The following is a 16891-nucleotide window of genomic DNA, read 5'->3' as shown; positions in this document are numbered from 1 at the left end:
GTAGCAAAGTGTTCAAACAGCAAAATGACAGAAAAAAAAAGAAAGCTGCAGAATAAATAATTTATTTTTAATAACATTATATACAATTCAGTAATGATAGACATTTGTCCTCAAACACAAGTAGGTTACCATGAGAGTCCACATAACATCTACAATCACACAAACAGGTCACTTCAACACAAAGCTGAACAAAGAATGTGTAAATACAAAACACAAGTACATTCAAATGAAAGACGAACACACATTGTGACAAAAGAAAACATTTACAGTGTTGTAACTGTGTCTGTTTGTAGCTTTAACATAAAATTATATCAGGAGAGAGATTAAATAAGTCTCAGCTGTCTGGACACTCTGCAGGAATAAAACAACCCGAGTCTCTGGGACAGTCATTATCTTCGTCTTCCTCCTCATCACCCTTCAGCTCTCCCTCTTCGTCTTCTGTAAGTAAAGCAAAGAAAGGTTAAATCTCTCATACAAATTCCTGCTCGTTAATTTCATCTCTGCCGAACAAATCAGGTTTGCGTTTGTGCAAAACCCTAATGAAATGAATGTTAATTAAATGACAATATGTCTTCCTGGTTATAATCCCACTCTCATATCAGCCAAGCCACCTAGCCATGAGCCACCTGCTCACACAGAGAGCCCACGTCCAAACGCCAATTAATCCTGACCTGCATTTACAGGAAAAGGCCGTTCCTGACTGCACAGAGCATTATAGATTCTATTAAAACAGATAAGGTTGTGACTTTCAGTAATACTGGGCTCGCAGTCTAACTCTAGTATTTCAAAAAGGCAGAATTTCATCCGAACACAAAAATAGACGATGCAAATATAGCAGTATCAATGTCCTTCCTGAGGCTTGCTGACATAATGTTTCCGGAGAGGGACACAGAGAAAACCAAAATATAGTTTTGCCCACAGCTGTCAATCAAACTGCTTGTATTGATACTCACTGCTTGTGACATAGAGGCAGTCTGATGCAGCAAGCAACCTGCGTCTGTGCTCTGGATCGGTCACATTCAGCTCAATCAAATGCCTCTCTTTCAGATGTTTGAGATCATCTACTGTCTGGTAGCCATTGATGAGTAATGAAGATGCATATTCCTGTGACAAAACAGATTTCAAACATTAAAATGTGCAATACAGCTATAAACTATCTAGTCAAAGAAAAATTTATGGACATTTTTTAATGGAAATCTTAGGAAAATTATATTGCACTTATGTGTCACATATGAATGTCCACTAGTGTGGATGTGAGTGGGCGTTTTTAATTCATTTTCTAGTGTTTATTTATTTATTTACTATTTATATACTATTATAGTATTATTATTTATTTTATTTTTACAGTAATTTTTTTCTATTCATTTTAGATTTGTAAGTATGTTTTTAAGTGTTTGTCATTTTAATAAAATAAAAAAAAAACATTTATATTGTATTATAAATCCCTATTACCTGTAATATTGTTATATTTATATCATTTTAATACTTTAACTTAAAATTCTATATTTCCGGTAGTTTGCAAGGCAACATTTTTCATCTAGTATTTATATTTAATTTTATTTCAGCTTTTTTTTTCAGTTACACATTTTTTTTTTAATGGTTTTATTTTAGAACTGGTTGCAACCAGTCAGTGTGAGGTTAAGCTACTGACTTTAATACTTGGGGATAGTTTTCTGACATATTTTGCAGCATTACGCAGGTGAGCGTGAAGGATAAGTGATGTTTCTATGTGTGCATGTATACACATGTGTGTGCTGTCTGGTCATACCTCTAAATGAAGTCTCTCTAATAACTCCAGGATTGTATTTGGTCGTGGCTTCTTGCATACTTTCACCGGTCTTATTGTTGGAGCCTCCTCTTCTTCTTCCTTTTCTTTCTCAGGCAGAACATCCACATAAATAAACTTGAAATTTCCCACTTTATTATTAAGCATTCCTGTCCATATGCCCATAGGTGGTTTACTTATGATGTTGATGATGTCTCCCACCTAAAAGAATAAATAAAATCATCAACATCATTAACTCACTGTTGCCAGTTAATGTTTCCGCTTTAAGAGTGCTATGATTAATTAAACTGAATGCAAGCTTGAATAAAAACAACTCAACATTTTATTTCACCTTCAGTTTGAGGGAGTCTGTATCATATGGACTGGGGAGAAAGTCTGTATGTACTTTGGCTCGGCCGCAGAACTGCCCCGTGTAGGGCACTTCCTCCTCCAGTTTCAGGCTGTCTCTGTTACTGGATACGTCTGAATTGCTAGCAACACCACCTGAGCCAATAAATATAAACAAAAAGTGTATAATTACAATCTCAAAACAACACTTCCCACTTCAGTCGCATGTGTGTAGATACTTACTGGATGAGCTCTGTCCACTGTAGAGGCTTTCTAATGAGTTGCTGGTGTGGTCTGAGCTCTTCTCTGCTGGAGACCCTTTCTCCATTTCTCCCTCAGTGTCATCACCCTGCACCAATCAAAATATCAGTCTGGTCACTGTAGCAGTTTTTTTTTTTTTTTTTAAGAATACACATTTCAGGTACTTCTATGTACCGTTTACCTTTTATACAAATTTGCACTTTTTTTTTTTTTTTGTAAGAGATTAAATGTTAAAATATATAAATGTTAGTTAACCGAGATGAAAACCAGCTATATATTGATGCAGACTTTTAAACATTGATGATATCATACAGTAATTAATATAAATTAATAGAATAAGTAATTCATATTAGATCTGAATATATATAATTTTTGTTATATATAATAATAATGTTAATAATAATAAAACATTTCAGGATAGTGACAACTGACAAAGGGAATGATACAGCCCCCTCATATTTACATGCAGGCCAATTGAATATTTCTTTAAATGTGCCAACCAAGCCCCAATCTCTTTGTACTGTCTGATGAACGGCTGTTATTTTGGGTAATAAAGAACTGAGTTGCCTAATCAGTGTCAGTAATCAGATGAGGAACTTGCAAAGTGACTCACCATGTCCTCAGAGAAGGATTTGACATGCTTCTTGGCCATCCTTTTACGCATAGTCATCGAGATGGCTTTCATCTTTTTTCCCAGACTTCCCGCTTTCTCGCCATTTTCTGCTGTTGACTCACCCTCCGCCTGTTTTATACACCCGAAAACACAAAATTATTTGTTATTCCTTTTACAAAAAAAAAAAAAAAACCTCCATCTAGTGGTCAGTTAGACAATTATAATTTAAATAGGCTGCTTGTCTTTCATTTAAATACACAGTGAAAAATATTTTTTAGGAAACTTTGTATCATATTGGCACATAAACTCTCTTATTCATGCAAATTCTTCTTACCTCAGGTGCTCCATTTTCCTCAAGTTTGGAAGGGGAGTGTTGATTTCTGAATGTGTCAAATCTTCCAAAACTGGTGGATCTCTGTGTCAGGTGAATAAAACCAAACACATTCATAACTGATATATTAACATTAAGGCACGTGCTACATGTACATGTATATTACTTTGCATTAAACTAAAATTGTCATTAGCTGTCCTTGTAAGTTAGAAAGCACTTCACTTGATGTGTAATCGTTTTAGTGTTTTCAATTTCATAAAAAACACGGAATGATTCATAATCTGCTGAAAACCTGTCAGCGCTTTCACAGGAAAATGCAAATAATTATCTAAATCCACGTAATCTCAATCAAATAGCAAACTGTGGTATCATTAGAGCCATTCTCATGCATTTGACCTTGACAAAGCTGTACTTATTCAGTAATGCTGTGTTGTTCCAAGCTGTTTTCTTTATTACATTGTTTTTAGAAATGTCAATTTTTCGTGGTGTATTTTCAAAAATCAGATACTGGGATATGACAGCACTGCATGAAATATCTATTGTATTATACCCTAATATATCTTAACAACCTCAATAACACCTTTAAATTATTACCTGAAATATTAAGATACATAATAAATCCTACCTTGGGTTTAAGACTTTTTGGTTTGTCTGATGCATTTGAAGCAGCCCTTTGAAGCATCGCCTTGACGTGTGCGTACAAAAGTCTATTCTGAAACTAGCGGTTTTACCTCTCAGCTCCACAAGTGTAAAAATGCAATGCTTCAGCAGAACAACCGATTACAAGAACTTCCTTAAATCACACAGGATGTGAGCCAATGCGCATTCTGTCTATTATCAAGGCATCAGTTCTATAGGGGAAAAACACCAAATGCTTGAGTTTGCATTTTGTGGTTCACCACTTCACAGTCATTTCGAGTAACACACATTCAGTAAGTGGGACTTTGTGGCACAGAATTTCCATAGAGGTGCTTTTTGCATAATCGAAGCCTCCTTGCATCATATTGGTTTGGTTTCATGAAGGCCCTCAGCTTGTGGAATAAATGCAAGAATACATATAACTTCAATAACTGTCATGTTCAAAATTTCACATTATAGGAAAAACTATAAATATAAATTAATCAAAATTCCTTTGGTTTCTGCCCAAATTGCAAAATCTGGTCTTTGTATAGGGGAAGTAACTCCACTGCATGCAAGGAAGTGGACCCATGCTTTTGAAACACTTCCTGTCTACTTTCACAACACTCAGTTAGGAATTTTTTTGCAAAACTGCACAACGACGAGTTTTATCTGAAATCTATCTTATGTATTTGCATATAAAAAGCTTGTTGGTCATTGGCTCTTTATATGTAAAGAGGGAAATGATCATAATTTTTGCAATTATGTTTTGCATCGCTAGAGGCACAAAAATTAAACACTTCCGATTTCATTGAAGAAAGACTTACTTAAGAATGCGGGATTGCTGTAAGAGGCATGAACTGACCAATAGTGTTCGGGAAAACCTTACAGACAGTTGCAGCCTAATCCAGCTGTGAGCAGTCGGCCATAACAAAATCCAAATCCAGGATTACAGCATTATAATCTATTTCTTCAAGCACTACAAGCCATTGAAAACAAACAGCACTTCCTAACCTTTTTATAAGAGCTTCACTTTATCTGAGAGTGATACGGTATAGTTGTTCACCATACTCAGTGCTAGAAGATTATACATATGAGAAACCAGGAAACAGGAAAAGATGATCAATTTACATAGTCTCTATATACCTTCAGAAAACACTAGAGGTCATCATCCTGAAGCGTGAGAAAATATCACTGGTTGGCATGACAGGACAATCTTCAAGAGTCTTATATAATAACATGCATTCAGTGCATGATAGGAGGTCAACATCTTGAGTTTATATCGCATGAATTATTAAGCTTGGATAGTTTGTGTATTTACTATATATAGAAATTTCCTTTTTACAAGCACTTTGAACAAAATAATGTGAATTAATTAGGGTTTCCTGAGCACCAAATCAGCATAGAATGATTTCTGAAGACTCATGTGACACTGAAGACTGAGTAACAACCGGAAATGCCGACCCCAAATTTTGAGTGATAGTATATATCAAAAATGACTTACACTGGAGGCACAGAAATCTACACTGGTGCTGGAACGCAACACTCCTTTGGGCAAGGAATCTTTCTTTGTGTGTTGAACATCGATTTGATCTCCTTGACCTTGGATTCTGGATGTAGCGCAGTCACAGATGTGCTCTTGATATTCATTGCGGGGAGGTAGACAGGTGTTGTAGGCTGGTATCCAGTTCAAGGCTGTTTCAGTGGGGTTACTCCAGCGATGTCTGGCTTGTGCTGTCTCTGTGACCCTTGACCCCATAGCATTCTCTCGATTATCTGACTGTGGCCCAGTGTCACACATCATTCCTTTGGCACCACTGATGTGAGCTTTGGAAGATGCAGAAAAACAAAACAAAACCAAGACAAAAAAAAAAAAAAAAAAAAAGACAACACAAAACAAAACAAAACAGCATCTGTCAATGATGTTCACACACAGCTTTTAATAATAATAATAATAATAATAATAATAATAATAATAATAATAATAAAATGACTTTTTGCATCAAGTTTAATAGGTTTATTTACCTGTTGTCTCTTGTGTTGGAGTTCCTCTTTTACTGCTTTTCCTCTCTACTTTTTTCTGCCTTGTCCCTCTTAGATGTGTCATTTCTGCAATTACTGTTTCAGGCTGTAAACAGACAAAATAATTAAATGTAATTAAATTTTACTTTTAAATAAACCATCATAACTCTATTGCTAGACATGAATGGCATATTTTACGACCTGGACAGGAATCTCTTGCTGTATGTCTCTTGAAATGTTTTTTCTGTCTGCCATTGTCTGGCTTTCAGCCCTTCTTATATCTCTCACCATATCTGAAATTTAAGCACATTTAATCAAATTATTAGGAACCTTAGCACAAAAAAGCTAAATTTTCACAATATAAAACGTTGGCTTTTTTATTTAATTTTTTTATTGCATTAACACAAGACTTCAGCACATAAAACAAGACATTTCAGAGTCTCTGGTAAGAAAAACAAAATGCAAAAAACCAAAGCGGAGCTCAGAATAGAACATTCCGTATGAGAAAACTTATGTGGTTTTGCACCTCATTTCCTGTTTTGCTGCTTCACGTTTTTTGATGAGGGGAAAGACCGTGTGGCAGATGATTTTACTCCCCTTAGTCAAGGAAATGTGGTACATTTATACAGACAGGTTCAGCAACATTATTACCTTACAATGAATGTGCACCACCATTTGAAATTCAGATTAGAGTAAGCGTATAATCTTTCCATTATCTTTTAAAAATAACAGTGATTAAAATATTCCACTGTGTGACACCAATGTGTCCCTGAGCAAGACACTTAACCCCTAGTTGCTCCAGAGGTGTGTGACCTCTGACATATATAACAATTGTAAGTCGCTTTGGATAAAAGCATCAGCTAAATGAATAAATGTAAATATTTGAATATCATCTGAATATTCTTTACAAAAAGCACCAAAATAACCTACATTTAACATGAATTAGATTCTTACATTACAAATAAAATCAGATGACTTTGTTAGAATGTAAATAACAAATGAGTAGTTTTGTCTAGGTCTTGTGTTGTGACATGCTATGCGCTATCCAAAACCAATTCTTTTATAAATATTATGCAACATTTACAAAGCTAAAATAATAAGAACTGAGAGATTACATGGAATATCTGTATCACACCACAGGGCCATTTAAAAGGTAAACGGATGTTTAAAATTGGCGTGAAAAAAATGGTGACAATTATAAGATCTAAAATATTCACTTCTCCCCTATACATTTTAACCTACAATCTCAAATGTTGATTTAAAATGCCTATGTCAGCTACCCCATTACATTGTCACTGAAAGTCCTCCACAGTTCTAAGAGGATGAAGTCTAGTGCCCTATTTACTATTAAGACCCTGCTGTTTTTTAATTAATCCCACACAGGACTAGCAAGTGCTTTAACATTTCACAACTCTCTACATTCACTGGCAATGGGATTAGACGCTATCAGAATCTTATAGACTGTCTGATTGGCCAATAGCAAGTGGATGTTGCTCAGCTGTGTGTGTCTTGTAAATGAAATCTAGTCGGGCTTAATCTACAAATCCTCAGACCTGTTTTACCTTCATTCTGATTGTTCCTCAGAAGGACTAAATCTTCTTCCATTTTGGCAATGGACCAGAGAGAATTAGTGCAGACGGTATTATCTGCAGGAGGGAAATCAAAACCATTAACTCTTTGTTCATTTAAGCTCCACTAATGTTCCATGATTTTATTTTTTCACTCTTTGAAATCCCGTTTGAAGGCAAGAAAATGTAGAAAATCTGGTTTGTCCTTTCATTCATGTTCATAATGATCTGATAAACACTTTACAAACCTTTCTTTTTCATTATCCATTATGGTTCACTGTCAGTCAAGCAAGTTGCTTTATGAGCATTAAAACATAACAAAGGTGTACCCTTGTAGCTTAGTCATGTGATGCAGAAGGAAGAAGTTTAGGAAAATGTTTAAAATATCTCTCAAAATATCACATACCTAAAGCTTCATTTTCAGAAACAGATTTTGGTAGTGAACTGAAAGAAGATGCAAGAAGACATTTAAAGAAAGTACACATATTCACAGAGAGTCATTTTGTATTATCTGTCAGTATGAAAGCCTTAAGAGCTCTTTCACTTTTGCTTAGACTGGAAGTTCAACTTTTTTTTTCTTTGCTCTCTAAAAACAAAGACTGAACTCACCTTTGTTTCTTTTTTCTAGTGTTGTCTGAGTTGGTTTGTGACATCTCCTGTAAATAAATACAGTATGAGACAGTTGTTTCATTTTTATCTAGAAATATTAACATGCAAAGTCATACATTATTCTATATACTTATTTGAAATATGAATGTGAAATTAAATGCATGCCTGGCATGTTCTCAAGATTTCACAAGCCTTTAATTTCAGGTTTCTGTGTCCTAGACAGGCCTCAAATAGACCTTAATATATTTCCATATGGTTGCAGCACAATCTATTAGCAGCAGCATTCATTTAATAGAAGCTCATCATGTCCACAGCAGTGTTATAATGTGCGTCCAGATGGCCGATACTTTTCCCATGACAGTGCAGTATGCATTCAACATTCAAGCAGTAATTCCTATAGTTACCATGGAGATGGAACGCCCCGTGCTTCTCCATTTGGTGGCGTGATCTGAGAGAACAGCTGGGCTGCAGGACCTGTTCGGGATGGTGTACACCTGAGCCTCACAGGATTCCTGCACGGCCTCATACAGGCTGTCCATAGAGCCCTCCTACAAAACAACATCTTGTCGGTCACAACCTGTGCTGCTCATAAAGTGCAATACACACTAAAAGATTAGATTAGATTTTATTATAAGGGTCTTCAATCCCTTGGTGGATAGAGAGTCAGAAATTGTTATAAACAGGGTAATCATAGTTAACTAAAACTAAATTCATAAAAGGATTTATGTTAGAAATAAAATAAACTGTAAATAGCAAAAATTAAAAGCACTTAATCTTATAAAAAATAATAAAAAAACACAACAAACAAAAAATTCCACAACTTTAAAATGAAAATGAAAACAGAAAATATAAGATCACTTAAACTTATTTAGTTTCAGAAAGCTGTCAAGGTAACATTTCTCATTATTATTTAGTTTATTTTAATGTACTAAAATAACTTAAACTAAATATATATATATATATATATATATATGAATACAAACTTAAATGGCATCTCAAATCAAAAATAATCCTGGTTATAAAATGCCTTGCTTAAAATTGTTGCATTTTAAACCTGGCCTGTATTATACACAACATATAGTATTATATTAATGTAAGTATTATAAGTAAATATGTTAATTTTTTTACATTAAAATTATAATTGTTTATATACAGTCAATATGCAAATGCATTTAAATTTCACTATCATATTTATCATGGATGGTACAGTAAAACATTTAGCTGAATTTAAGCTTTAGCTTTGGTTGAAACTTAGTTTATATTGTACATTTATCTAAAGCAAATAATGTTTTTTTACAGAAATTATTTTGAGATTAATGCAGTACAACCACCGATCTTCTAGGGGATCCCCGTTTAAGACCCTGATTTATTACAGTGTTTATAGTGCATTTGTGTGCAAATTCATCTGTGCAAAAGATGACGCAAATAACCAGAAGCAATAGTTTGCTTACAGAAGATCAGACCAGTGTGAATTCAGTGAAGCTAGACCGCCATTAATTATAAATTTGCACAAAACAGCACAACATCATTTAAAGGGGTAATGATTTACCTTTTTTATTATTTTATACTGTTTTCCGAGGTCCACTTAGAATGTTAACAACATTTTTACATTAAAAAACATCATAATTTAGAAATAATAGGCTATTTTCTGTCCTGTTTTGACCCCCTCATCGGAACGCTCTGTTTGAATAAGCGTATTATAGACTCTGAAGTAAATGCCCACTGCTATGATTGGCTTACAGTTGTATATGTTTGTAAGCCTACTGTACATCCTATATAGATGGACACTGCTGTGATTAAGGTTAAAAATGCATGAATACTCAGTACTGTACTCATCAAATGACCTGTAATAACAGACAAAGCAATAGTTACCACATAATAAAAACAGTTCTGTCATGACGACTCTTGGAGGGATTGGCATGGTACTGTACATGACAATGTTAATGTGTTTGGTCTTGGCAAACTAGATCTGCTACGCTGCTGCTTTGGCAGAGCAAGTAGCGAGACTTGCTACTGCCAATACATCCACAACATGCTGCTGTGAGCATGTAAGAAATATTTGTACTGCAAATATAACATACATAACCCCCACATACCATACATTAGTCACCTCATAGCAGATCTATACAGGTGGAGCTGGAGAAGGTGGAGGGTTTCTGATGCCAGCTGCAACTGCTACAGTAAGCCCTAGTCATATATTTGAATGCTGAGTAGCGAGCTCATTGGCTACCGATACAGGTGAGAACCAATCATCTGTGCAATGTGAAAATGATGTCATTAGGTCAGATGGCGTTAGACCTATCGGACTGCGCCATCTAGAGTTTCATGCCAGAACATTGTACTTACTCACACTTTGGGATCCAATATACATTAGCACAGCATCGTGTTTAGTTTAAATCTTTCTGAAAATCCTGCGTCAACCTGTGCCTTATTTGTAAACAAAGCCATTGTAAAATGAAGTGAACAAAGGACCAAGTCCTTGATGTGGTCTGGAACTTTATCATTTGATTTCTGTGTAGACATTAGTTCTTCACTCTCATTATTTACCTACTACAAAAGTCGCTTTAAGAGTGTTCTCTGGTCTCTGTTACTACATGCGTGAATCAGTAGGCGGGGCTAAACAGGCAGTGATGCAGTAGCAGGCATTGATCTTCTTCTGCAGTGGCAGTGCTTAGCCACACTATTATGTCATAAAGTGGCACATTCCACAATCTGTCTTTTCGGCAGACTGTCTTCAATATAAGATATTTTCAGACAAACAAGACAGTTTTGAGTTCTAAAACTTAGATAGTGTTGCGTTTTATAGTACAATGACCTCATTTATGTCAAAAGATTAAGACAATTTAGATTTCTTAGTTCATGACCTGTTTAAATATTGTGAAGCTAAGATAAAAGAATATATATATATATATATATATTTCATGCAAGGGCTACAAAAGTAAGCCATAATAAACATATTGACATGGCTTCTTAACTAACAGAAAGCATTGCAAAAGACAGTTACTCCATTACTCCTTGAGCAGCTAAAGCATTGGTTCACATGGTTCACATCACATGTTGCCTTCACATCCTCCAGCAGGTCACGTTCTACAATCTATAAATCACAGAGCAGAAAATGTGAATCACATCTTACCAGAGAGAAGCAGAAGAGATTCATTCTGGAAAGAATGGTTTCTTTCCAGTGCCCACAGCACAGGATGAACAATAGGACGAGTCAGAGGCGGACAGAGATCAGAGTGCTTAGTGTTCCAGGCTGCCTATACTCCACAGATTAATACTGAATGACATCCTTCCTCTAATCCAATAGATGTGAAGGACCATTACCACTCCAGACAGCCCCTCAATCTACTGCTGAGTTTGTTAATGCTGCTGTTTACTTACCAGTGAACTGGGTTGAGAGCTTTTGTTTGCACTATGACAAAGTTGTACAACAGCTATTTGTGTAATTTACTGTAAATGCCAGTCATCAGTGTAAATTAAAAATATGGTACATAGGTATGTAAAAGTAAAAAAAAAAAAGAGATAAAAAAATAATTCATTACATTCTTTTTGGATGCTGCACTTACATATTCCAGAAAACTAAAACTAAAGTAAAAAGAAACTTTTGAACTAATATATATATATATATTAGTATATATAGTATATATATAGTGTGTGTGTGTGTGTGTGTTTGTTTTATAATAGTTTTATTATATAATATTTGTGAAAAGTATTTAATTTTGCCATATTTTCTCTAAAAAGTAACTTTAATTTCATTAAATGTAGACTGAAAACAAATAAGTTATATAGGAAATCAACACCTGCAGCCTCTATACAAGTAACTCATTTCATGCTGGTTACATAGAAATATACATATGGCAGAGGGAAATATTTTATTAACCAAGCACCATGTTCTGACTCTATTCACAAGGAAAGGGAAATGAAAGCACAGCCCTTAGGATAATTCATCATTTAAGTACCTTCAAAAAGCTTGACTGCACTGTAAAACACATCGGGTTACCTAAAAATATATATTTTATGTGGAACCAGCTGAACTAACTTTAGTTCACAAATTCTATTTAATATGAACGAATCATCCTCAATACATAAAAGGTTCACAACCATCATTAGAATTGTTTTTCCCTTAAGTGCAGTAGAATTGTTTTTCCCTTAAGTGCAGTTCACTTTTTACATTCTATAACTTTGAGGAATGTGGATTGACATCTTGTAATAAGAACTTTATTCACTTGGGAAACGTTTTTTGCTTCCATTCTCAGCTAGAGGAAATCTGGCCAGCTGAGGATGTGCTGCTTTGGCATATGACACTACCTGCTAGCACAGTGAGTGTTTCTCAGCCAAAGTGCATGTGATATCTTGTCCACAGTCCTTAAGTCACTTATATCTGGAATAAAATAGGTCCAGGAGATTGTGGTGCACAATATAGCATTTCATACCTCAGGACAGGAGGTAAATCTGGTTAAAGAAAGTCTAAACTGGTGCAGAAAATGGGTCAGTATGAAATCAAAGTGTTAATGGTTTCTCTCTGACTGTGCAAGCAGATGAATATGGAGGTCATCAGACATTTGATTTGGGTTTACCCAGTTATGCAATCTTTTTGTTTCCTTTATGTTGCAGTAAAAAGAGCAGTTTGAGGTGATGGCTGGTCTGGCACTAGCATGACTAATGCACTCAAATTATCAACGTGATGCATATCAAATTATCTCGTAAAGTAGCATATTTACAAATGCATATTTTAAGGTAATTGAAGTAGAAGATTCCATTTTAAAGTCAACCAAAAAATCACAATGAACCCTATTGAATTTCTTAATGCACAGAATTCAAGTGCAATCCATTGGGGGTGTTATTCTGAGAAATCAACTTTCCTGTTTTGATAACATTTATTGCAAAATAGATATTAAGGTATCATTTTAACAATTTAAAAACTAAAATGGGTTGAAAACTGGAAATCTCTTTGATCATGGCCATTGACAAAGCCTTTTTCTACAGCTTCAGTTCAGTTAAAGTTCAATCCATCATTGTTATGTGTCCTGTTCCTACCTTTTCTTTCTCTTTCTTGACAAATCTTTGAAATCTCACACTCCCTTAATCAGCGAAAGAGCTCGGATTCTCAGAAACGACAGCTTATTCACTTGCTTATTTCTTGGAACTTGTAAATTGACAAAAATGCCATGTCAGTTTCACACGCTGAGGCCTCTAGCTCTTAATCATTTGCTGTCCATTAGAGAACATGACAAGATAAATTGCTGTCCCAGTTGCTGTGTGAAAGAAGGTGCGCGGGTTTCCATCTGGTTATTTTTAAGGAAGAAAATCCTCAATCTCTTTAATAACAAACCCTGCAGTCATGGAAACCGAAATAAAGACAGGAGGATTAATTCATGCCTGACCCATATTTCCTTGTTATTCAAATTCAGATTATTAGAAGGAGTCCAAACAGTTTGTGTACACGTAAGCAATTTTTTAAATATTGTGTAATAAATGCATTTATATGGAAAATTGCAATGTTCATTTCAAAAATTATAATAATAATTAGTATTATTATGCACATTATAATGAGTCATAAGTTATCTGTGCAAAATGTAAAGTAGCTTTTTTCATAATTTCTAGACTGAACGATAAACTTATTGACTAAGACTTGTGAATTGTTGATAAAGTGTACAGAGCTTCAACTCTAAAGGAGTTAAGCTTGTTTGAAACAAGCAAGTAATTATGTTTTAAATCACCTTTAATCAACAATTGATGTGCATTTTTTATTTATTTAATTTAATTTTTTTTGCATTTCATGAAAGATATTAATGCCTGGACTGCATGTTTGACTTCTCATCTGTTAAAAGCAGAAGTTAATCCATACACGTATGGCATCATAACATCCCTCGAATGACCTACATTCCTTTGATACTGAACACACACATACACAGCTTTTACTGGGTAGATTTTATTCAGTTCATAAATCATGCAGAGCTGAGACAGAAACCATGATTATTAGACATTCCTTTAAGTAGTGCTATGCAAAGCGAACCATGTTGAATCAGATGGAAAAAAAAGTCATTAGAAAAATGATATACCTAGAGTAAACCAGTGATATTTTTCCTGTTACACTATTACAATGAACATGAGTGACTGACTCAAGGACAGTCGATCAGCAGGACTGGTGACGTGGAGAGATCAGTCACACAGATCAGAAGTGCAGCAGTAGATGTTCACTCCTGGAACACAGAACTCCTCACATGTCCGGCTGAACACAGTGGCTACGGTTTAGAGCATAACAAGAAAACAGCTCAATATCCTACCTAAACTTGTAGAAAACATCTCTAATGAAGAAATAACATTTTCCTTCACCTTCGGAGGGGGGATAAATATGAAGATGTTACTAAGGTTATTATCGTTAACAAACAACAAAAAATGAAACCATAAATTTTTTTATTACTTGAAATAAAATAAACTTAAACTAAAAATAAATAAAATATTTAAAAAAAAAACGTATTTAAGCTAGTTGACAAGGCAACATTTTTCATTTTCGCTAAGTATTAAACATTAAAATAACTACAACTAAATATACTAAAAACTAAAACTTAACTAAACATAATCAAATATAATAATACAAATGACAAAACACAAACAAATTCCAATTAAAAAAAAAAAACTCTATTTCTAAATATTAACAAAAGGTAGTATATCAATGATGGTAAAATCACACTGATTGTTAATGACTTGAAAATTGAGGAAATCAATTATTTTAATATTGATTGCTTACCTGTTGAAACCGTTTTGCAGAAATTGCTTGAGGCTGGACATTCGGTTGGGGTCTTGCAGTCCCCATCCACACAGGTGTAGCAGGTCAGCGAGTGCACTAATGGGAAATGACATATTAGACAGACAGATAGCAATGGTGAAAGTATCTGCACTCCATCAGAGCAGATCTGAAAACTTTTATCTACATTCCAAAGCATATTATTTGACAATTTACTCCGCTACATTTCATAAAAAAATATTAATTCCTCATTGTTTTGAAGTGATGAAATCATGACCCTCTCCGAGACATGATAGCAATGTGTAATTCATGAACAAACCATTTGTTTCAGTCTATTCTTCAGAATTAATCAGTTGAATCATTTCACAAATTGCATTACAGTGATTAATTTGTGAATTTGTATGATTCAGTAAGCTCTTACCCTTAGACCCCTGTTTATTTAAATAGATATTTTCAATAACAAGATAAAAGCTAGAGAGAGAGAGAGAGAGAGAGAGAATTTTTTTTTATCTTACCTGAGGCACTGCAGAGAAGCACGACAATAAGAGCACACACTAGCGTCTTCATGATGGAAGCTGGTCTGACCATGCAGAGGAACACGTTTCTTTATATACCTCGGTAACACCTTTTACAGCAAATACATTCTTCCTAAAGCATAACAGTAATGCTGTATGACAGGTTTCATGTAACCAGATATGTCAGCTTAGCTCCTGGACAAGGAAGTAATATTATTTTTTCAGTAATTCTCTGGTTATCTCATTGTCTGTCCTTAGCTTAGCAATGTCTTTTCTTAATCTATCACTTATTTTTGTCTTAATCTTTTCACTTATTTGCCCATAGTTTCAGATTTCTCTAATTCTGATAAATTTGCTGTTTTTCAGCAGTAGCAGATTCTACCACAATGCATTACATCCTTAGGAAGAAACCATTAAAGGACACATTTCCAAAATATCACAATGAGTGTACTTCTATTCTATTATGTAGTTCTTTAATAATTGAAACCATAAACCACACTATTCTGTGGATTCTGTGAGATAAGCATCTTAAGTGCAGAGCTCTTAAATTCATATTCCTCCTGCATTACTAAGCTTGTCAGGTACGATAGAAAAGATCCAATTAATCTGCACAACAACAATCCTCTGGGGTTCCACTGGGACCTGTACTTGGACCACTTCTCATTCTATACTAAATCACTCAGTTATTTCATAACCTCTCATGGCCTCTTACCTCTTATTAAAAATGCAAATCTCATCTCAAAGTTTAAATTACAGGCCAGCTGGCAAAATGATCTTTAATAGCTTGCATCTCATGGGGCATGGACAGACCTCATGGGTAATCTGTCTAAAGATTAATATTTGATTGTTTTTAGACTCTGGCATTTCTATAGAAGTTTGGGACTTTACTGGTTTGCGGAGAGATCTTTGGGGACTGGAGGCAATATGATGGATATTTTCCTCTTGAGAATACAATATCAGACAAGTAAAGTTTATCACAGCTTTACATGAAATAGTCATTAATGTGGTTAACAAATTAACAGCTTTGTTAGAAAAATCAGAGAATATACAGAGAGGAATAGTGTTTTTGTTGTTGTTGTTGTTTGTTTGTTTTGTTTTTTGTTAGTTTTGTTTTTTTGACAAACGCTGTAGCATGTAGATCTAAACACAAATGGTTTAACAAGCACAGACTGCAGGGGGCAACAAAGATCTGAAGTAATTGGATGGCAAGGATTCAGCAAAAATACTTCATAAAGAAAAATATAAATAATAACAACACTGGAACATATATTATTAGTAACTGTATAATATATTATTAATATACTTGTATTAATATTTAATTAAAATGTATGTTTTCTACAGATTAATTTAAATGTTTAATTTCATATACCGTTAATGCTTTAATTTGGAAAGCAATGCATGTAGACTAAGATACAGATTTCATGCAGTATACTTAAGACATAACAGATTGTTTTTTTTTTTATATATAAATCATGAATGTTGTTTCAAACTAT

General features: G+C 34.4%; 2 protein-coding genes across 3 annotated transcripts; both read right to left on the bottom strand.

Moving 5' to 3' along the window:
• Window positions 1-46: 46 nt before the first annotated feature.
• On the bottom strand, window positions 47-8689 carry LOC128028540 (SAM domain-containing protein SAMSN-1-like). Of its 2 annotated transcripts, none has more exons than XM_052615777.1 (14): window positions 8540-8689; window positions 8136-8182; window positions 7933-7970; window positions 7521-7604; window positions 6160-6251; window positions 5962-6064; window positions 5441-5763; window positions 3322-3402; window positions 2988-3116; window positions 2357-2462; window positions 2118-2275; window positions 1769-1987; window positions 954-1104; window positions 47-438 (listed from the first exon to the last, which is right to left on the bottom strand). In XM_052615777.1, the coding sequence occupies exons 1-14, from the start codon at window positions 8672-8674 to the stop codon at window positions 335-337; spliced, it is 1770 nt and encodes a 589-aa protein (XP_052471737.1). In that variant the 5' UTR covers window positions 8675-8689; the 3' UTR covers window positions 47-334. The 2 variants fall into 2 exon arrangements, with proteins under 2 accessions (XP_052471737.1, XP_052471738.1); XM_052615778.1 differs by having other exon boundaries at window positions 2118-2269.
• A 5362-nt stretch (window positions 8690-14051) lies between these two features.
• On the bottom strand, window positions 14052-15550 carry LOC128029538 (lymphocyte antigen 6D-like). Its single transcript, XM_052617372.1, has 3 exons — window positions 15399-15550; window positions 14887-14982; window positions 14052-14380 (listed from the first exon to the last, which is right to left on the bottom strand). Exons 1-3 carry the CDS (start codon window positions 15469-15471, stop codon window positions 14298-14300), a joined length of 252 nt encoding a protein of 83 aa, XP_052473332.1. The 5' UTR covers window positions 15472-15550; the 3' UTR covers window positions 14052-14297.
• Between the last annotated feature and the right edge of the window lie 1341 nt (window positions 15551-16891).

Source organism: Carassius gibelio, chromosome A15 (genome assembly GCF_023724105.1).
Source record: "Carassius gibelio isolate Cgi1373 ecotype wild population from Czech Republic chromosome A15, carGib1.2-hapl.c, whole genome shotgun sequence".
NCBI classification, from domain to species: Eukaryota; Metazoa; Chordata; class Actinopteri; order Cypriniformes; family Cyprinidae; genus Carassius; species Carassius gibelio.
The sequence above is the reverse complement of the archived record's forward strand: the minus strand, read 5'-3'. Positions and strand labels throughout refer to the sequence as shown.